The following is a 21,567-nucleotide window of genomic DNA, read 5'->3' on the forward strand; positions in this document are numbered from 1 at the left end:
ACATATAAGCTCCCTTCAGCAGCAAGCACGTAGCGGCTGCATTTGCACTCACAAGCATTTAATCTTCGAGCCTACCCAGCAAGGAAAGAGAAATAAATTTTCCTTCTGCAAAGGGGATTTAGGGCCCAGAAGTGTTAAGTGATTTGCTCGGGGGGTAGCGTGCATTGGAGCTGGAAGCTAGGAGGGTGCAGGGCTTGCTTTGGGGAGCTGGAGATCTCCGCTAGCTCAGCCTTGCTAGCTGGAGGAGATGCGAAAGCCGCTGCTCGAGGGTATGAGAGCTGCCCGATGGCCCTGATGCCAGCATCTCCCTTGGCTTGTGGCCCAGCAGAGAGCCGGGTGCCTGCTGACAGTGAGAGCAGCCGGCAGAGCCGCCCTGCGGTACCCGGGGCTGCCTTGGCTCCCCCCAGGCATCACGCAACCACCAGCGGGTGAATCTCCTGACCTTGCTCGATAAAGCAGGAGGATGAAAAGCCGTGGCACTGGGAGATAAGACGTATGGGGGGGGGGAATTCAGGCATTGATCCATCTGACTCTTTCTCTGGCATGGCTTTTGGCTTTTTTCGGATGTGTCCCAGCGAGGCAGCTCTGTTCTGCCCTTGCCCTTGGAGAGCCACACTGGGCCTTTTTATTTTGCTCTTGAGCTTCGGGCAAGGGAGCAGGAGAGCTGCCTTGTCTCCCCACGGTTGCTAAACGAGGCTCTGTTTGTTCCAGTGCAGGGTGAAATATGAAATCCCATCAAGCCGCCTCGCTTATTAGAGAGATCTCAGCGAGCTGCTTATTATGCACCATGGCATAATGCAGATTACGAATGTGACCGGGCGATAATTAGCAGAGCTGGAACTGTAATTAAACGCTCCTGTGCTGCGCTGTGGTTTCTGTCGCAAAGTGGAAGGAAGCTGAACGATTTCAAAACCCGCAGGTCCTTGGCGTGCACACACAGCCGCTGCTCCCGGGGCAATGGGGGTGAGTGCTCCCCATCACTGCCTGGGCTTTTGCTGCTGCCCACCAAAGTCAGGCAGCCCTGCCTGGTTCCTCTCTGGCTATTTCATTGCTGGAGACTTGCTTTTGGTTTGCAAAATCTGGTGTTGAGGAGTGGTTTGTTTTCCTGAGCCCCTTCAAAGGAGCCTCACGCTTCCTTCAAGATCTTCCTTGCCCTGGATCTGATGAGATGGGCAGGATGAGGTTGCTGTATTTTGGGAGGCAGGGGGGGAGTGATTTGTCTGTGGGAGCGCAGCCCTCCTCTCTGGCAGGCTTGTTATGCCAAAAACACCCTTCTCAAATCCCATGGGATGCAGCTGGGGCACCGGCCATGGGGCAGCCTTGGAGGTGGGTGGCGATGGAGAGATGGGGATGGGCTCCTGGGGGAGAGCTGGTCCTGCCAGTGGGAGGTTGGAGGCAGTGCGTGGGGAAAAGAGCTGTGGAACACGAGCTGTGCTGCTGGCAGAGGGGACCTTGTGGTCCAGCCACTGCTGCTTGAGACCTCCAGGCCATCTTTAATGCTCAGTGGGGTGGATGTGCTCTGACAAGCTGTCCGGAGAGTGGACGGACGCAGAACAAGGAGAGGACTGCAGGCACGCAGGCAGAAGGTGCTTTGTATTTTCCTGCTGGAAGAGCAAATCCACTTGCCCTGGCAGAGCCAGAAGATCTCTAAGTTCTCCGCAGGGGTCACGTTCCCTGTCCCCTGCCCGCAGCCACCCCTATGGGAGCAGGCAGAAAGCCGCTGGGTGGATGTGATGTGCTCCTCTGCCTAGAGATTTGCCTCTTGCACCTTCTCCGCTTGCGGATGGTGTTTGTGTTGCTGAGGATGCGGAGAGGCTTTGTGGGGTCACGAGTTGATGGGGAGATGGGATGCTCCAGCCACTCGCTGCAGTTCTGGGCACCATATTGTGTGGGGCAGGTGAGGTTGGACATGCACGCTTCTGCTGGAGTTATTTATCTTGCTTAAAGGATGGAGGCGCATGAACAAGAGAGGGAGCAGATGATTTTGGCAGCTGGTCAGGACTGGGATGCCAGTTCAGGGTGGAAGTCTGACCGTTTGGTGGCTGTCAGCAGCGTTGGCCAAGGAGAGCCAGCAGCAAGGTTGGAGGTTGTCATGGGCTGGTGTCTGTGTCTGCTCTTGGTGACCAGCAAACTTGGCCTCTTCAGGGTTATAATCATCTCTCCTCAGCAGAGGCTTAGGAGGACACCTCTTGGTGTAGTGCTGGATGCTCTAGAGGGATCTTCCCCTGCTTGAAACTGAAACCCAGATCAGTGCTCACTGCTGACTTGATTAGTTTCCTCAGTGTGCTTCTCTTTTGAGGTTGCTCAGTATCTTATCAAGATCATAAACTGTAAAGAGAGGAGGTCTGAGCAGAGGATGAGCAGCTAGCCCCAAAACTGCTGCAAATCCTTGTGAGCCAAGGCGACGGGATGACTGACTGTGGCTGGCTTGGCTGATGAACCCCGAAGGACGGGAAGGTCTCCACCCTACCCTTCCCTTGGCCAGGGAAAATCAGCCCGTCAGCCATCCTTCTCCTAACACTGCTGTAATCTGCTAGCGTGGCAGAGCGGCCAAGGACCTTGGCTTGTCAGCGGCCGGGTGACTTGGCCGTGGTTTCACTTGGCGTGTTGGCTTTCCAAGCCGGCTCTGTCTGTGAGATGTGGTTTCCATGTGCAAGGAGAGCACGATGGCTGGTGCAGTTGGCTCTGCCATCGGCCGGATCGGGCTCTGAAGCAGATACTTGTGCAGAGAAGAGAGATGTCATCTGAATGCCTGCATCTTCAGGTGGTCACAGGGTAGACTTGGGGAGGAGGAGGATGTTGGTTTTCATGGGCGCTGGAGGGAGACTGCTACTCGTTTGTCCTGTCCTGCCAGTTGAGTAGAAGCCTGTAATTTTTTTTCTTCTAATGAGCCATCAGGTCCAAAGTCATTGACTGCATTAACATCTGAGCAATAGCCAAAAGGCATCCTCAGCGGGGATTAGACTGGCTTTGCCGTCAGGGAAGGAACTTGGCAGAAACTCTTTCAAGTGGGAGAGCAGATATCTCCTGCAGAGGGACGTTTGGGTGTGATCTATATGACTACAAAGTGCTGGCTCTTCAGGGTTGCGTGGGTATGGGCACGCCAGGGTGGGAGAGATCTGCGAGATCCTTGTCCTCTGATGGGGTGTGGGACTTGAACTGCCTGCTGGCACAGGCATTGAGAAGGTGGCAGCCCTGGGCTTGAGGTTCTCCAGGAATGTAGATGCCTGTTGATACTCGTTCTCCTTCCCGTATTCCTGACGGTGACCGGCGTGTTTCTCCTTCCCCACAGATGGAGTCTCCGGTCTCTACGCCTGCTGTGTTGCCCTTGCACCTCCTTGTCCCCGTCGTCAACAACGACATCTCATCGCCTTGTGAGCAGATCATGGTACGCACCCGCTCAGTGGGAGTGAACACCTGCGACGTGGCCCTGGCCACCGAGCCCGAGTGCCTGGGCCCCTGCGAGCCTGGGACCAGCGTGAACCTGGAGGGCATCGTCTGGCAAGAGACGGAGGATGGTAAGTGTCACCGGAGAGCTTTTCGCTCTCCTACAATGTCATTTTGGAGTTACGGCAATCCCTTCCTTCCTGTGTCCCTGCTGTGTTGCTTGTTGGCACGTCCTGGGCTTTCCCCCCACCATCTGGGTGGTCAGGACAGAGGAGCTGTGTGGGAGCAGCCCTCAATCTGTCCAGCAAAGGGAGTAACGGGCCAAAACTTGCGTCAGCCCAACGTGTTGCGTTATCCCCTTGCCCAGACAGCAGGCAAAAATCTAAGCTGCCGTTTCTCTGCCTTTCTACAAGAGCTAACTTGTTCTGGAGGTGCCAGAGGAAAGGCCGTGCCAGCCTGCATGGGAACTTGACGGAGTTGACTTCGTTTCTGCTTGGCAACCCACAGGTCTGTCACAAAAACGCTCAAACCCTGGGAGGTGGCAGAAATCTCCTGCTGGATTAAAAAACCCCAGCGGAGCTTTCAAAATCGACTCGGCGGGAGATCAGGCTCTCGTCTCTCTTGCCAAGCCAATCGAATCTTTTTTTCCGCTGGAGCTCGTCTCATCTGCGCACAGCTTGGTTTGCTTTCCCAGGTCCTTTGATGGGTTTTCGTTGCTGTTGGGGCTCTGCCAAGTAACACAGGGATGAATAGGTGGCTCAGTGGACCACGGCGAGTGCTGGAACCTGGCCTTCCCTCCAGCCTTGTTGGGATGCTGGAGGTTTCTGCTTTGGGAGGCTCGGAGTGAGCTCCTCGTATTTGTGTCTGGCTTCAGCTGGGATCTGGAAGCAGAAACAGAGCCCAGAAGCACAAAGGTGAGAGAGCAGCAGTGGTGGAGGCCAGTTGATGGTTCATCTCAGCTGGGTACCCAAGAGCTCCTCTTGGACATCTGCTCTTGCTCTTCCATCGCCACTGCGTGCAAATGAAGCTGTTGGCGTTTATCCCCTGGCTGCTCCTCACTGCTGCTGTCTTTGTTATCTCTGATGGAAGCTGAACTGAAACCTGTGTTCCCATGAGCTGTTACCAGGGGGGTTCCCTTCTCGCCTCGTACTTTGGGAAGGTGGGGATGGGCCCAGTTTGCATTTCCTCTCTCCCTACTGGGAAAATGTTTTTTGAAACTGTGGTTGGTGCAGGACCAAGTGCTGTGATGGCCCCCGATGTGGAGGTGGTGAGCACTGAAATTGTTCCCATTGGGAAAAGCATCATGACCTGAACTATTTGGGAAGAGAGGAGTGTATGGACCATGATGGAGGAGACTGGGGTGTGCTAGCTTGGGATGGGGACCTCCACACTCCTCTGCCCTCTCTGCTTCACCATCCATTCCGTATGGAAAAACTCATCCAGATTGAGGCAGCCAGGAGCTGGAATTGCATTTCTTCTGCTGCTCCAAGGCAGAAGGACGCCACACATTGTAAAATTGGGCCTGAGAATCCTCTTCTTTGAGCTGGGCTTGCTGGTGGGGACAAGAAAACACAAAGCAAGAACGATCAGCAAGAACCTTGTAGGGGGCTTTTTTTGGGGTGGAAAACAGGAGAAGAGGTTCATGGTGGGCAGAGGAGCCCACGTGGCTGTGCCAGGAGGGATGAACAGAGCATCCCCAAGGCAGAGAGTGCAAAAACATCCTCCCCTCCGCCAATTCCTGGGTGAGAGGCAGTGACACGGGAGCGGTTTCTGGTTTCCCCTCCCTTTTCTCGTGCTCCTCACCCCACCATGAAGCTCTGCGGCCCGTCTGCCTGTCTGTCCGCATTACCCCTTGCTTCTGCAGCCACTGTTTCAGTGTGTGCCTCGGGGGCACCCTGCGATTTCCCACAGCCTGGCTATTTTTAGTCTGCAGTAATTCAATGAACTCGCGCAAAGATCCTTCTCTGCCAGCTGCTGCTTGGTTGCCGCTGTCGGGTGCGATGACTTCTATGGCCAGCCCTGCAGAAGACAAGCCGTGCCGTTGCCTTTGGTCACTTCTGGTCATCTGCACGCGTTGGCTCCTGTCGTAGCAGCATCTCTCGTCCTCAAGTGAAAAGTCAGGGTGAAACTGTCCCTATTTCTGGCTTGGCATCTCTCTCCTGCCTTCCCATTGTTAATGGTGGGAGTCAAGGGCAGTGCTGGAGGAGATGCTGGCCATGGCTGTCCAAAACTGGAGCTTGTGAAATGGATGCAGCGAGCATCTCCCCTTGCCCAAAGGATACAGAGGAGAAAGCTACACCAAGGGGATGTCTGCAAAGCCAAATAAGATGCTTTCACCATGTGTGAGCACGCCTGTGTGTCTGGAGACTATCCCCAAGATCTCCAGAGGGTTCTCAGCACCCTCACCCAGAGGGATCTATCTCTCTCCCCCTGCTCCTTGTGATGCTGCAGCCTCGCAGGACCACTTGGAAAGACCCCAGGGCAGCAGGAGCAGCTCTTGGCTTGCATCAAGCATCCTCTCCAATGGTGGAGAGGAGCTTGCTGGCTCAACTGCAGCAGCTGCTTTTTCCCCAGGGGTGACATCCCTGAATCCCCTGGAACGATTGGCATGGGGAGGTACAGAATTACAGTTGCTCCCACTTATGTCCCGGTTCCCCGAGCAGGATGCTGTGGGCACTTCTGGATCTTGGCTAGCCCCCTGCCACTGGGCAGCATCGTGAGCGGTTCCCACCGAGCCTTTCAGGAGATGGGCATCTCTTCTCAGCAGCGCGATGCCTCCTTGAAAATTGGATTTGTGTCGGACGTGCTCATTAGACTCTTGTAGTAATTGCTCTGACGTGGACCTTTTTGCAAGCTGCTCTTCTCCCAGCTGTGTGGTAATGGCATGTTGCCCCCAAGCCAAAGGGATCTGTGTTGCTCTGCGCACGCTGGCAGAAGTGTATTTGGGCTCAGGCAGTTGCTATTTACTAGCTTGTTCACCCCAAAGAAGCCCATGGCTTGTTGGAGACGTCTGCCAGCCTCGAATGTCTCTGGAAGGGGTTGGGCAGAGGAAGGCAACATGGTTCTTTGACCAGAGCTCCCTTTTTATAGAAAATGGCTTTTGGGTTGGCCATGGGGCTGTGAAACTGGGGAGAAAGACTCCTAAAGCCAAAGCCCAGCAATGCTGGAGCAGCCTCAGAAGAACAAGCTGGAGCTGACCCATCTGAGATGGGAGCACGAAGCTCCACCACATCCCTTCTGCCTTGAACACCAGCTTTGTCCTCTCTGCCTGCTAGAAAACCTGCTGCAAGACCGTGATCGCTGCCAAAGGCATCCCGGTGGGCTCCCACCACCAAACATCTGGCTCTGGGCTTTTGGTCCATCTGCTCCGCCGCTGCTCCAGGTTGGTGTTGGGCTGAGGTCTGGTCTTGCCAGTGGTGGGCACCGGTTGTACGTGCTCTCCCACGGCCATGCTGGTGACACTGTCCCTTTGCTGAGCCCGTCTTGTGCAGGGACGTGTTTTATTGAAACACCTTTGGTGGGGAGCAGCTGTCTTGGCAGTTCCCCTAATTCTGTTAGGTGTGATTTTGATCTGCAGGAACTATTAACTGATCTAATTACACCGGAAAGCATTGCTCTGCTGCCTCATTAGCTGCTGGGTCTCCTCCTTCCCCCTCAGTGGAGCTGGTGTCACCTGGCTCAGAGCATGTCACCTCCTTACCTCCACTTGCAGCGAGCAGACTGGTTCCCAGCGCCACAACGGTGCTGTTCACAGCTGAAAGAAGCTGGCATCTGGCGCGCAAAACCTCTGAGCAATGAGGATCGTGGTGTGGCAGCACCGAGAAAACAGCAGCAAACTCTCTCTGCATCCCTTTCTCCAGCTCCGTGCTGGGACAGCGATGGCAGGTTGCCCATGGCCGAGCTTAGCGCCCTCCGGGTGTTTGGATTGCCCTTTTGCAAACATCTCTTGGGGGTATGATGGAGCGTGAGCACCCCTGGGGTCTGCAGATGCCAGCGTGGATGTGTCCTTGCTTGGAGCAGGAGAGAGATGCAGTAGATTGGGAGAGGATGGGGAAGGATTGGAGGGCGAGGGCAAAGTCTGGAAGGTTTTACTGTAACCGGGAGGAAGCCTGACCCCAGATTTGATGGCTTTGCTTGTTGAGCATGCTGCCTCGCTGTTACCCGCAGCCTTTGGTTGCGCCTCTGGTTGCTCTTTGCCTCTGGGGATGTTTTAAAAGGGGGGTGTGCCAAGACTGCACTGCTTATGGGTGGGCTTTGGGGCTTCAAAGGGGGCTGCGTCATCCCCTGTGTCCACATTCCAGTCTTCTTAGCCATGCATACTTGAACCCAGAAACAGGAGGTGAGTTTTTAAGGCTGATGCAGCAAGGGTGAGGAGCGGGAATATGGATTTCTCATTTGCTTTAATGGCATTTCCCAAAGTAACGAGCGGTTGTAAATCCCCTCCAAGGTTGCTGAGCTGATGCACAGGCTCGACGTGCTCCTGCGAAGCCTCCTAAAGCTGTGACAACACGGCTGTGACCGCTCTCATCTTCAGATCAGCAATCCAGCACCTCACTCAGGGTGGGAGCATCATCCGGTGCCGCTTGGTGACAGGGCATCTTGTCTCCGGTGCTGTGAGGGTTGCTGGTGTTTCAGGCTGCTGCCTCGCACCCTCCTCCTGTTTCACCGATGGATGGGGAGGCTGCAAATCCCCCGAGCACGGTGGCTGCTCGCGTGTTGGTGTAGAGAAGCAGAGCTTTATTATGCATCATTCCTCGGTGCTCCCCCGGCGCCACCGCTTCGTGTCTAATATCTGCTGGCTTGACAGTGCGGGAAGCTGGAGGAGAGCTAATGCACCACTTATCGCTCTCGAAGCATCTGTCAGCTTTGTACGGAGGCTGTTTTATCAATAGGTGAGCAATATTCTGCTCCAGACAGGACTATTGCTCACGTCCACCTCCCTAAGGCATGTTTGTAACTGCCCCAGGTAATACCAGCTGGGGTTCCTGCTTTAGCTGCTGAGCGCTGGATTAAAGGACTTGTTTACAAGGAGGCTCTTGAGCTGCAAGCTGCTCTGCCACACTTTCCTGGGAGCTAAATTGGTTTCGATTCCTCCGCCTCCTTCCTCCAGGAGCATGAGGATGGAGGTCTGGGCTGCTTGCAGGTGGCTCTGGGGGCTTGGTGCTGTGGCTGTGCTCTGCCCTCCCTTCCAAGCCTTGAGAGGCACCAAGGTCCCCAAAATCCTGGAGACATCTTCTGGATGGGCTTCAGGCCATGGAGAGAGAGCTGCAGCCCCCACTCCCATGCGGGTGCTGGCCAGCGTGTGTCGCAGTGGGATGGGCCGTCCTCTTGCAGGATGATGTTAGAACCTTGTTCATAGTCACATCATCACTGTTACCAAAGGTGGACACTTGTTGCGGGGTTTGGGCAGGAGCATGGCAGTGGGTGTTGTGCGTGTTCAGCAGGTCCTGGTGAACTAAATGCCCATCCCGTGGGATTAGCGACACGCAGTGCGACTTCCCACAGTCACTGCAGTCACCAGAACTCACAAATACACCCTTGCTGGCTCCTTGTCCCCTAGTGTGACCCAAGCTGAAGGTTTGCCTGCTGCTTTTTCCATGCTCCGGCATCCGAGGCCCCTCTCGTAGCCCTCCTGTCCCTTGGAAAGCAGGGCATTAGATGGCCAGGGACAGTTATCTGCCACGGGAGCATCCATCCTGGCGTGGTTTAATGGAATGATCCTATATCCCTCTGACCCTGCCAGGGAGACTGTATTGAGTTTGTGGCAAGGGTTTGGTAGAGGGGGGCTTCTCTGTGAGTAGACACCAGAAGCTGCCCCCCGTGTCGGACAGAGCCAGCCCCAAGACAGACCTGCTGTTGGCCAAGGCTGAGCCCATCAGCGATGGTGGTAGCACCTCTGGGATAACACATTTAACAAGGGGTAAAGAACTGCTGCGCAACAGCAGCCGGAGAGAGGAGTGAGAATATGTGAGAGACACAACCCTCTGGACTCCAAGGTCAGTGAAGAAGGAGGAGGAGGAGATGCTCCAGGCGCCGGAGCAGAGATTCCCCTGCAGCCCGTGGGGAAGACCACGGTGAGGCAGGCTGTCCCCCTGCAGCCCAGGGAGGTCCACGGTGGAGCAGATATCCACCTGCAGCCTGTGGAGGACCCCACGCTGGAGCAGGTGGGTGCCCAAAGGAGGCTGTGACCCCGTGGGAAGCCCACACTGGAGCAGGCTCCTGGCAGGACCTGCGGATCTGTGGAGAGAGGAGCCCACGCTGGAGCAGGTTTTCTGGCAGGACTTGTGACCCCGCGGGGGACCCACGCTGGAGCAGTCTGTGCCTGAAGGACTGCAGCCCAGGGAAGGGACCCATGCTGGAGCAGTTTGTGAAGAACTGCAGCCTGTGGGAAGGACCCATGTTGGAGAAATTCATGGAGGACTGTCTCCCGTGGGAGGACCCCATGCTGGAGCAGAGGAAGAGTGAGGAGTCCTGCCCCTCAGGAGGAAGGAACAGCAGAAACAACGTGTGATGAACTGACCGCAACCCCCATTCCCCATCCCCCTGTGCCAGTCAGGGGGAGAAGGTAAAGAAAATCGGGAGTGGAGTTGAGCCGGGAAGGACGGAGGGGTGGGGGGAAGGTGTTTTATGATTTGTTTTTATTTCTCATTATCCTACTCTGATTTGTTTAGCAATAAATTAATTTCCCCAGTTGAGAATTTCCCCGGTCTGTTTTGCCCGTGAGGGTAATTGCTGAGTGATCTCTCTCCTCGCTGGGTGAGGTGGCCCTTGTGCTGGCCATCCCCTGCCCTGTGGTGTCCTCTGCTCTCCTGGCAGCAGCAGCTGGAGCTGTTGCAGTTTGGCCACGCAACAGCTTTGGGTGTTGTGTCCTAAAGCCTGGGCGCTACGGGTCGGGCCAGGTTCCCTGCACGTGAGCAGGGCTTATGGCAAAGCTGGAGCATCCCAAAAGTGATGCAGCTGGAGGGGAAATGAATTGAAGAAAGGGCATCCAAAAGCCGGGGCATCCCAAAGATGATGCAGCTGGAGGGAGGAATTCATGGAAAAAGGGGCATCCCAAAGCCGATGCAGCTGGAGGAGGAATTCACAGAAGAAGGACTTTGAATGCTTCCAGGTGCTGGAGGTTTGGTGGTGCGCTAGAGCAGCATCAGTGCAAGCTGGATCCCTGCTCCTGCTCACTGGTGCAGATGGGATGTGGGGCTACACTGACTCTGGATCTGAGCTGGTTCACAGACCTGCAGGCAAACTACTGCTCCTTGGGGTGGGAAGTGCCACCGGCTGTCATCCTGTTGCCTTGCAGAGGTCCCCTGCACCCCAAAATTAGCAGAAAGCTAGCAGAGCTTTCAGCAGCTGTCCTCTCCAACTGCAGAGGCAACATTTCCTTGCTCCCCACAAGGCTGGGGATGCTCCTCCAAGCGCTCTAGCAGTCCCCACGATGCTTGAGGACCCGGCCTCGCTGGAGGCAGCTCAGTAGCATCATGGCTGCGCGATGTTGAGCCATGTGATGAACTGGCCATGCATGGGTCTGACAGCATCTCTGCTCGCCGTGGATGCTGGCACACTGGTTTCTCAGCAGGGTTTGGAGATGTGCTTGGCTGGGCTTGGGGGGGACTTCATATTCGAAAAGGGGGAAAATGTGGCCCAGGTTCCCCCAAGTGGCCTAAGGGTGCTTGGGGGGGACCTGGGGCACGTTTCCCCTGATGCGATGGCTCCTGGTGCCCACGGCCCTGGTCTGCAAGCAGAGACACCACCACCTACATTTTAACATGGAAGAGCTGTGCCCCAGCAGGGACTATCCATCCGAAAGGCTTAAACTGGTCTAATTTAGGGCTGTGTTGGGACGGAGGACTTCATGCAGCATTATCCTTGTCCATCCCACGTCCCCACCAGCTGGGTGCACCCACTGAGCCTCAGCTCCACTGCTACAGGGCACCCATGCAGGGACCATACAAGGACCAGGCAGTGCTTTTTTCATCCCCCTGCTCCCTTCATCTCTTTATCCATTTTTTTATAGGATTATCTCATACGTTACCTTCCTAGATGGCAACCTGGCACCATCAACCCACTGTTAATTTTTCCTGCCGGGGTATGACTCTGCGGTGACGTGAACACTCGGTGGCTAAGATGCTGAGCGGTTTGCACCCAGATTTGGGTGGTATTGGTTACTTAAGAGCTTCAAAGGTGTCACTTTCCCATGAAACCAGGTGGGACTGGAGTTATCCAAGCGGGATTCCTCCTCTGCAAGAGTGTCGCTGCCAGTCTTTGTGCATGAGCATCTCCAGCCTTGGGGATGCGAGGGCATTGCCTCGTCGCTGCCCGCCCTTGCCCTGCCTGTGCCTGCTCATCATCCTGCCACAGGAGGGGGACACAGCGGGTGAAAAAAGCTGCTTAGGATCTATCCTCAGGGTTTAAATTGTCCTGGGTTATTGTTGGAGGATTAGGAAGGGATTTGGTATGATTGGTTGCAGTGGGTTAAATATAGGCTGGTGTGTGTTGGAGGGTTGATGCTCCAACAGGGAAAGGAGGGATGGCTGTGTGCTGGCTCGCTTTGTCCCTTCGTCTTTCATCTCCTGTGATTGCGGTGGCAGGGAAAAAAAAAATGCCAGCATGTCCTTTCTAATCTCGCATGCTGGCCCTGGGATGCACAAGAGACTCTGGTGGCTTGTCGTGCAAGTAACTTCCAGCGGCGCACGTGGTCTTCACTGGCTTCAAAGGATTGAACCGGCGCTGGGTGTGTGGTGAAGGGGGCAGAGGGAGCTGCTCCTCCGAGCCCCATGGACAGGAGGGATGGGGTCTGGGTTAGGGCTGCTGGTCCCTCAGCAGCTGCTTGGTCCTTCTGCAGCTCCTGGGAGCATCCTGCAGCAGCTCCACAGAGGTGTCCCGGGGATGGTGGGTTTGGATTGGGGCACAGGATGCAGCCAGCAGCTTCCCTGGGTTTTAAGGAAAGGGAGGACAGGCTCCTGCCTGCCAAAAAAAGCTGCATTAGGGGGAATGGAGGTAGAAGAACACCCTCTGCGTGCCCTCCTTGTGATGCCTGGGATCAGCGTCCCCCTCTTTCCCAGCAGTTTCTCCCTGCGTGGGGCTGTGGGCTCCCAGCAGTTGGTTTCGACCCCACATCATCTCCAGCATCACATCCTGGCCATGTCTGTGTCAAGGCAGGTCCCCAGCACCTTCCTCCAAAGGCAGGACCCAGCCTCTCCTGCTCACCGGGATGAGCCGGCTGTAGGTCTTGGCCATGTGCCGGCACCGTGTCTTCCCATGACTTGCTCCCACTGGAGCACCCAACGTTTTCCAGGAGGAGAAGGAGAAAGAGAAGACCTGCATTTCATTTCTCTTTCTGAAGGAGACCCATGTGTCGGACCTTGGTTCTGTATATTATCCCCCCCGAAGCCTGCAGCTGGCTGCTGGCACAGCACAACGCGGGATACGGGCTGAGATTTATAAACGTGCTTCAGGCACAGCTGCTGTGGGCTCCCTCGGCTCCATCCATCTCCCGGGACTGCGCGGCTGTATATCTCGCTGCGCTCATCAACCCTTGCAAACGAGTTTCCTATCTCCTGAGTTTTACCTTGCTCAGATAAATGTGCTCAGCGCAACAGACTCCGCTCCTGGTCAAATTAGTTCTGTGGTAATCAGAGTGGTCCATGGCAGGGAGGAAATATCCACAAAGCTTGAGTGATGCTGCGAAAGACCCCTTCACCCCCAAGAAGAGATGCTGAGGGTGTACGTCCTTGGTGCGGGTATGAGCCAGGCTGCTCCTCCTCTTGAATTGGTGTGAAAAAGCTGAAACCACCAGGTTTTCCAAATGCCCAATGTCTTTGCTCCATGATGGGAGGAGATGCGGTCCCATGGGTGGTTCTCCAGGCAGAGATACGGGGCTGATGGGTGTCCCAGGGGGTGCGGGAGCAAAGTGAAGCAGGGGGGCAAGGGTTGTTCCCCCAAGGTTGGGTTTTCCAGCCAGGGGTGGTCACCTGTGCGGGGATGCTGGGCTCAGCTTGCCATCTAGTGGCAGTAACAGCCTTTTCTGGAGGGCTGTGGGGTTCACGGCTGCGCACGGGGAGGGGGTCATAGCCATGCTGGGGGGTCTGCAGCTCCTTGTTGGGGTCCACAGCCTTGCTGGGAGCTGTCTGCATCTCCCCTGGGGGTTTCCCAGCGCTCGCTCGCCAGAGATCGCCTTCCCTACCTGAGCACACATGGAGCCAAGGTGGATCTTCAGGCCCCCCCCAAATCCTGCAGCCCTTTGGGTGTCGCTGGTTAGCATCTCCATGAAAATAGGAAAGAGCGCTGAGCGGCTTAAGGAGGAGAGATTGAGTGGATGCCGGCCGGAGCCATGCCAAGAGAGGGGATGAGCTGGGGGTCTCCAGCTCCCATCTTGGTGCCTCTCTAGCCCAGAGCCCGGGGTCTCACCTCTCCCAAGAGCCCAAGACCCCTTGTCCACCTTCCTCCAGCCCTAGAGCTGAGCTCTTCCTCCTGCCTATCTTGAGGGGTAGATCCCCCTTTGCCCTGATGCCCAGGGCAGGGTGAGACACTGTGGGGTCACGCCTGGCCCCGTCTGACCCTCTCCCCTCACCTTACAGGTATGCTGGTGGTCAATGTCACCTGGAGGAACAAGACGTACGTGGGGACGCTGCTTGACTGCACGCAGCACGACTGGGCACCTCCCCGGTAAGCGGGCGGCGGGGTTCAGCAGCACTGCCTCAGCCCCCTTCACCCAGGACCAGAGGGCAAACCCAGCCACATACGGCCCCCGTGGCACCCTGTATGCTCTGCTCTGTGCCCGTGGGGCTGCCCGTGGGGGTCGGCATCTCCTCCTTGCCCAACCGAGCTGCTCCCATGGCTCTTTGCCCCCGCAGTCGCAGCCTCCCTTGTCCTGGAGACCGGAGATGGTTGAGCATTTGCCAGTGGACCTCTCCGGTTCCTTTTTACTTGTCAGTGGGGGGGACGAGCCTGCAGGATTGATAGCGAGGGGAGGAAGGGGGTCCCCACCACGCAGTGGGGATGGCGTAGCCCAGCACGGCTGTGTCTCCATTAAAACCTCCTTGTCCTCATCCCGGCAGGTTCTGCGACTCTCCCACCAGTGACCTGGAGATGCGCAACGGCCGGGGCAGGGGCAAACGCATGCGCCCCAACAGCAACACACCCGTCAACGAGACCGCCGCTACCTCGGACAGCAAAGGGACCAGCAACAGCAGCAAGACCCGGGCTGGAGCCAACAGCAAAGGGCGTCGGGGAAGCCAGAACTCCTCGGACCACCGCACGCCGCCTGGCGGCACGGCGGAGGACGTGAAGGCCAGTCCCTCCTCCATCACCAAGCGGAAGAGCAAACCCCTCTCTGACATGGAGCTGAACTCCAGCTCGGAGGACTCCAAGGGCAGCAAACGCATCCGCACGAACTCAATGGGCTCGGCAGCTGTGCCACCTGCCGCAGTCAAGGTGGAGCCGGCTGTCCTTGACCGAAACTGCCCTTCTCCCATCCTCATCGACTGTCCCCACCCAAACTGTAACAAGAAGTACAAGCACATCAACGGGCTGAAGTACCACCAGGCCCACGCGCACACGGATGACGACAGCAAGCTGGAGGCCGACGTGGACAGCGAGTACGGCGAGGAGCCCTCCCTGCACGCGGACATTGGGAGCTGCAACGGTGCTGCCGTCTCTCAGAAGGGCTCGCTCTCGCCGGCTCGCTCGGCCACCCCCAAGGTGCGCTTGATGGAGCCCCACAGTCCCTCCCCGTCCAGCAAGTTCAGCGCCAAGGTCCCCTGCAAGAAGAAGCTGGGTGGGGAAGGAGACACCGACCCGGGTGCCCTGTCCAATGACGGCTCTGAGGATGGTCCCTCGGTGGCCGATGAGACGAGTAACGACGGCTTTGACTCTCTGGAGAAGCGGTGTGTTGATAAAGACAAGTCAAAGAAGGCATCTGGTGCTAAGCCAGAGAAGATCCCTTCCAAAAGCTTGAAGTCTGCCAGACCCATTGCGCCAGCCATCCCCCCCCAGCCGATGTACACCTTCCAGACAGCCACCCTCACCACGGCCAGCCCCGGTTCCTCCACAGGCCTCGCCACCACTGTGGTCCAGACCATGCCCAACAGCCCTCAGCTCAAACCCATCCAGCCCAAGCCTACGGTGATGGGAGAGCCCTTCGCAGTCAACCCTGCCCTCACCCCTTCCAAGGAGAAGAAGAAGAAGGACAAGAAGAAGAAGGAGCCCAAGGAGGTGGAAAACCCTTTGACTCCCGGCAAGGCTTGCAGAGCAGAGGAAGGCAAGAGCCCTTTCCGGGGGGAATCCAGCGACCTGGGGATGAAAGGTGAGGGGCTGCTGAACGGCTCGTCTGATCCCCACCAGAGCCGGCTCGCCAGCATCAAGGCCGAGGCGGATAAAATCTACAGCTTCACCGACAATGCCCCAAGCCCCTCCATCGGTGGTGCCAGCAGGCTGGAGAACACCAACCCAGCCCAACCCATGACCCCGCTGCACGTCGTCACACAGAACGGGGCAGAGGCGAGCTCAGTGAAGACCAACAGCCCGGCCTACTCGGACATCTCCGATGCCGGGGAGGATGGGGAGGGCAAGCTGGAGAGCGTGAAGGCGAAGGATCCGGAGCAGCTGGTCAAGGAAGGTGCCAAAAAAGCTCTTTTCCCCCCTCAACCGCAGAGCAAAGAGTCTCCCTACTACCAAGGCTTTGAAACCTACTATTCCCCTGGCTACCCCCAGGCAAGCCCAGGGCCCTTGAATCCCGGCAGCCAGGCTGCGGCCGAGACGCAGGCCTTGAAGCTGAAGAAGGACGAGGAGCAAGAGAACCCGGAGGTGAAGGTGAAGAGCGAAGGCTGTGAAGAGAAGAAGGCAGAGCTCAGCGGCTCCAGCCAGCAGCCTTCAGTCATCCAGCAGCGTCCCAACATGTACATGCAGTCCCTCTACTACAACCAGTACGCCTACGTGCCCCCCTACGGCTACAACGAGCAGGGCTACCACGCTCACCTGCTGAGCACCAACCCTGCCTACCGCCAGCAGTACGAGGAGCAGCAGAAGCAGCGGCAGAGCCTGGAGCAGCAGCAGCAGCAGCAGCAGCGAGGGCTGGAGAAGAAAGCAGAGCTGGGCTTGAAGGAGAGGGAGGCAGCTCTCAAAGAGGAGTGGAAGCAAAAGCCGCCCATGCCCCCGACGCTAACCAAAGCCCCGAGCCTCACGGATCTTGTCAAGTCCGGGCTGAGCAAGGCCAAGGAGCAGGGAGGTCCCGACATGGCCAAATCCGTCATCATCCCCAAGCTGGAGGATTCGTCCAAGCTGTCCGGCAGCCAGGTTGCTGAGGGGCTTAAGGTGAAACTGAGCGAGGCCAGCCACCTCGGGAAGGAGACTGCTGAGACGAAGGCTGGCTCTGAGTGTGGCCGGCAAGCAGAGGTGGACCCTGTGCTCTGGTACAGACAGGTAATGCCCTCCCGCTGCCCGCTCGGCCCTGCCCGCCAGCCCAGGGGTGGGCTTTCTCCTGGAGGAAGCCCCTCACTGTGGCTTCGCTGCAGGGGATTGCTGGGGCCATCACCTCAGAGAACGTGTGTTGTCCCCTGCTTGTGATGGGACTCCGTGAGGTTCCCTTGGGGCCAGCAAAAGCATGGGGCTGGAAGGCCACGGATGGGCCAAGGGGAGCCCGGGGAAGGGCAGTGGGGTTCCCTGGTCTCCTCCGAATCCAGCCTGGTTTTGGGACAGGCAGGGCTGGGGGGAGGCAGCTGCTCTGATGGTTGGCTGGTTCTTGCAGGAAGCCGAGCCCCGGATGTGGACCTACGTGTACCCGGCGAAGTACTCGGACATCAAGACAGAGGACGAGCGGTGGAAAGAGGAGAGGGACCGAAAGTTGAAGGAAGAAAGAAATCGAAGCAAAGAAGCCGCATCCAAGGAGGACGGGAAGGAGAGCGCCAGCTCCGAGTGCAAACTGACCCCCACCGAGGAGGCTCGCATGGTGGGGAAGGACCCCAGACCCAGCGTCCACGTCCCAGTGTCTTCACCCCTCACGCAGCATCAGTCCTACATCCCCTACATGCATGGCTACTCCTACAGCCAGTCGTATGACCCCAACCACCCCAGCTACCGGGCCATGCCCACTGTCATGATGCAGAATTACCCAGGTAAGGAGCCGGGGGTTTTCTCGGGGACATCCCTTCCCAGGCTGACCTTCTCGCATGGGGCAGCACATGTACAGAGCCGTGTGCTCCCACTCTGCCGCCTGAAGACTCCTCATGCCCTGACTGCTTTTTCTCCCCCACCCCTCAGGATCATACCTGCCCTCCAGCTATTCCTTCTCCCCGTACGGGAGCAAGGCGTCTGGGAGCGACGACAGCGACAAGTCCCGAGCCAGCCCCAGCGTGAGTTGTAAATCCAGCTCGGAGTCCAAGGCCCTGGACATCCTGCAGCAGCATGCCAGCCACTACAAGAGCAAATCGCCCACGGTGAGGGTCAGGAAGGTGCTGGCTTTGCCCAGCTCTGTGCATGAGCTTCAGGATGATCCCTGGATCCTATAGCCAGCCTGAAGCAACTCTGCCTGCCGTGGGTTTTTGCCGTTCCTGCTGCTGTAGGACACCTTGGGCCATGGAGTAATCCCACAACACAACCTCTTTGGGATGGACAAGCCAAACCTGTGGGCAGGTCTGGCCCAGAGAAGCACCCGGGCTCCTCCAGGCCCTGCAGCAAGCCAGTGATGCTTGCTGTCAGCCCTGGAGCTGGTGGGTGGGATGCAGGGGCTGTCTCCGTCCCACGTCAGTGTAGGGTCACGAGCTCCTCCTGGGCTGAGCTGGGAGACGGAGCTTTGACACGGTGAGGAAAGAGCTGCCCTCAAACAGGACCTGCATCCTCGCCACCACTTTTGGGCTGGTCACTGGCCATCCTGTCATCTCCCAGCAGTGTCGTGGGGAGCCTTTGGACAAAGGCGGGGGGAGTATCATCCCGATGGGGCAGCCTCGAGCGCCTGGCGTGGGTCTGATGCTGCCCTGCGCAGCGGGGTAGATGGTAGTGTCCCTCAGCGTGCGTCTGCTTTCTCCTCTCCAGATAAGCGAGAAGACGTCTCAGGAGCGGGACCGCAGCGGCTGCGGAGTGGTGGGAGGCGGCGGGAGCTGTAGCAGCGTCGGGGGAGCTGGCGGGGGAGAGAGGAGCACCGACCGGCCCCGCACTTCGCCATCTCAGCGCCTGCTCTCGACGCACCACCACCACCACCACCTCGGGTACTCGCTGCTGCCGGCGCAGTACAACCTGCCCTATGCAACAGGTAAGAGCTGAACCTCACGCTGGCACTCAGCCGGGGCCGCGGGCTCGGCTCGGGGGAGCTGGGAAAGAGCCGTAGCCACCTTTGGGCAGTGCGAGCCCTTGTGCCGAGCTTTGCTTTGACCGAATCTGGCACTTTCCAGCTCCCCCGGCACAGCTGGATGCCCATCCTGGGCTGCCGGCTCCTGACGCCGCTTCTCCTCTGCAGGTCTCTCCTCCACAGCCATTGTCGCCAGCCAGCAAGGCTCCGCTCCCTCCCTATACCCACCTCCCCGGAGGTGAGAATGGTAAGGCTTTCCTCCTGCGGGCACCGGCACGGCCACCCCGCTTCGCCCGTGGGCAACCGCGCTGGGGCGGAGGTGGCCGGGACCGGGTACACAGGAGGGTGCCCTTGAGGGCGGAGGGTTTGGGGTTTGCCCGTCGCCCCCGGGGCTCGTGGGGCTGCCGGCAGCGGGAGCTGACGTGACCTTGGGTCGTGGCAGGACGTGATGCACCAGGACGCCTGGGCTGGACGAGACATGTGACTGGCTCACATGGGGAAGCGCTGGAGACTCCTTTAGACATCAGTTGAATGGTGTTAATTGTTCTGCTTGACGTTCCTGCCGCGATCGGAGGCAGACTGTCTTCTCCCCCCTCATCGGACACACACTGACTCACTCCCCCCCCCTCCTCCCCCTTTGGTGAGTGGGCGAGCTGGTACCTGCGGAAATATTTATTCTACTGGGCACTGGCGCTCGGGATGGAGCTGACTCGCCTGCCTGGTGCATATGAAGAGGAAACGGAAGCACTGAGGTTTCTCGAGGGATTTGGGACCCTGCTGTGTCTCCGCGAGTTGCTGCTTCACGATGGGGCTGAGCGCCACGGGACTGGGGGCAGGCAGGGACGCTGCCTGCTCCTCGCCGGGGCTCGACGCGCGGGGCCGGGCCTGCGGTGGAGTTGCAGTCTCAGGAAAGGAAAGGCTGGCTCACGCGGAGCCAAGGTGGGTGTCGGGGTCGGGGTGGGGGGGTGAATGTCAGCCTGGCTGGAGGTGGCCGTGGGGCCTGGGGATGTGCTGCATGTGGGGGCTCACCCTCTCCCAGTCCCACGGCTGATCCCGCACCTCCCAGTGCCTGCCGCTCCGTGCCTGTGTGGGCAGGAGCTGCTGGCAAGTGGCCGATGGCCGGAGCGGTGGGCTGGGGGAGCTGGGGGCTGCTCTCGGCCCTGGCGAAGCAGCCTCTGCCCCCCCCCCGCCCCCCCCTCCCCCCCCCCCACCCCCAGGATGGCCAGGGCTTGGCGGGGCTGGGGGCAGCCGGGTGCAGAGCTGGGGGCTGTGCCTGTCACCCAGCCAGCTGCCAGGGTTCCTCCCCAGTGCCTTGCAGGGGCCAGACCTGCCTGAAACTCCTGCCCGTGGCTTTTGAGTTGGTTTCTGAGCTGTGACTCTGCAAACCCCCAGCCTTTCCTCTGCCCCCACCACCACCACCACCCCAGCAAGTGCTCCCCAAACCCCAGGGCACCGGGTCCTGCTCACGTCCACCTTCTGCTTTTAAGGCGGCTTCCCCAGGCCGCGGGCAGAGCCCAGCGAGGAACAAGCACACTTAGGCTCTGCCAGAGGCACTTGGGGCTGTGCCGGGTCCCCCCCTATCCCCGGCTTCGGCCTCATGCCAGGGCTCAGGGCACCAGGCCCTGGAAGAAGCCAGCCCCTGCTCCCAGCTGCTCCCCAGTGCCCGAGGACAGGGGCTTTCTGGTCCTCTGCTCCCCCAGCCCCAGAGCGGCTCTCCCCGGGCCGATGCTCTACCTCGGCCCCGCAGCAGCCGGGTCGCCCCAAGCTCTCTCCTCGCCTCTCCCTGCTGCCTGGCCGGGGGAGCACGGGGGGGGGGCCATCGGTCTTGGTTGTCTGTGTGTGTCCGTGTCGCACCCGGCCCCGAGGGGCCGCTGTACCGGGATGCTCTGCCCGCTGGGCTCTGTACATACTGTAAAAAGCAATTGTTTGAAAGCTGTTGTTTTGGGTTTTGTTTTCTTCCCCCCCCCCCCCCCCCCCCCACTTTACCCAGCTGGAAAGGAGGCGCTCGCTGGTCTCGGCCCTGGGTCGGGTGCCGGCAGCGTGGTGGCCCCAGCCTGCTCTCGTTGTTTGCCTCATTTTTTTCTTCCACTCTTCGTTGTCTTTGGAAGGAGACGGGGCCGCGTGGCCTGGCACGCTCCTGGGGGACAGGGTAGGTGATGCCGAGCAGCGGCTTGACCCACCCCGCGCCCATTACAGAGCCACCTGCAGTCACCAGGCTGGGGACTGGAGGGGTCGGGGTGATGGGGGGAGCCCTGCATCCCACTCGTGGAGGAGCATCCCGCCGGCTGCTCCTACCTCCAGCTTCGGTCGGTCCAGCGGAGCCTGGTTCCTGGCACGGCTGGGACCCACCAGCGGCTCCAAGGACACAGAGGAGGGTGTCTGGGCTGGGCAACGGGGCGGGGGGGGGGGTGTTGATGGGGGGGGTGCCACGGGCTTTGCTGGCAGTTGAAGGGGATTGGGGTGGGGGGGGCTGCTCCCCACCTTCCCAGTTGGGTCCCAGCTGAGTCTCCCTTTAGGTGTTAAAGGAAACAACGGTTTATGCAGAATAGGTTCGAGGTTTGATGTTTTCTGGGTTTTCCTGGTCAGTTCGTGCCTGTGGGGCTGGCACCCCAGCCCCCCTGCAGTGGTGCCGTTCCTCTGCCCGTGGGGTCCCCTGCCCACTGGGTCCCCCTCCCCAGCCTCAGCCCACTGGGCCCCACGGCCAGGGCATGAAACTGTTGGGTGTTTATAGCTTGTTTCCATTGGCGTTGCTGTGTTGGGTTTCATTTCAGTCTTCCTGATTCTGCCCTTCTGTAAAGTGTACATTATTACCAAGTTCCTTGTTTTTTTATATATATATATATATAAATATATATATATACAAACTGTACTCTTCTTGCCTTTGTACATTTGGGCAAGGAGAG

At 58.4% G+C, this 21,567-nt stretch overlaps 1 protein-coding gene across 3 annotated transcripts in view; it reads left to right on the plus strand.

The window, feature by feature from the left end:
• Positions 1-19,860, plus strand: part of ZNF609 (zinc finger protein 609) — a 74,515-nt gene extending 54,655 nt beyond the window's left edge. For 2 of the 3 annotated variants that reach the window (XM_052808572.1, XM_052808573.1), the window contains exons 3-10: positions 3,293-3,518; positions 13,962-14,049; positions 14,442-16,803; positions 17,129-17,495; positions 17,641-17,816; positions 18,412-18,628; positions 18,833-18,902; positions 19,107-19,860. In XM_052808572.1, the coding sequence (XP_052664532.1) occupies positions 3,293-3,518; positions 13,962-14,049; positions 14,442-16,803; positions 17,129-17,495; positions 17,641-17,816; positions 18,412-18,628; positions 18,833-18,902; positions 19,107-19,113 (3,513 nt within the window). In that variant the 3' untranslated portion in view covers positions 19,114-19,860. Of the gene's footprint in view, positions 1-3,292; positions 3,519-13,961; positions 14,050-14,441; positions 16,804-17,128; positions 17,496-17,640; positions 17,817-18,411; positions 18,629-18,832; positions 18,912-19,106 lie in introns of all 3 variants that reach the window. The other variant, XM_052808574.1, reaches the window with a different exon arrangement.
• The last annotated feature ends 1,707 nt before the right edge of the window (positions 19,861-21,567 follow it).

Source organism: Harpia harpyja, chromosome 14 (genome assembly GCF_026419915.1).
Source record: "Harpia harpyja isolate bHarHar1 chromosome 14, bHarHar1 primary haplotype, whole genome shotgun sequence".
NCBI lineage: Eukaryota > Metazoa > Chordata > Aves > Accipitriformes > Accipitridae > Harpia > Harpia harpyja.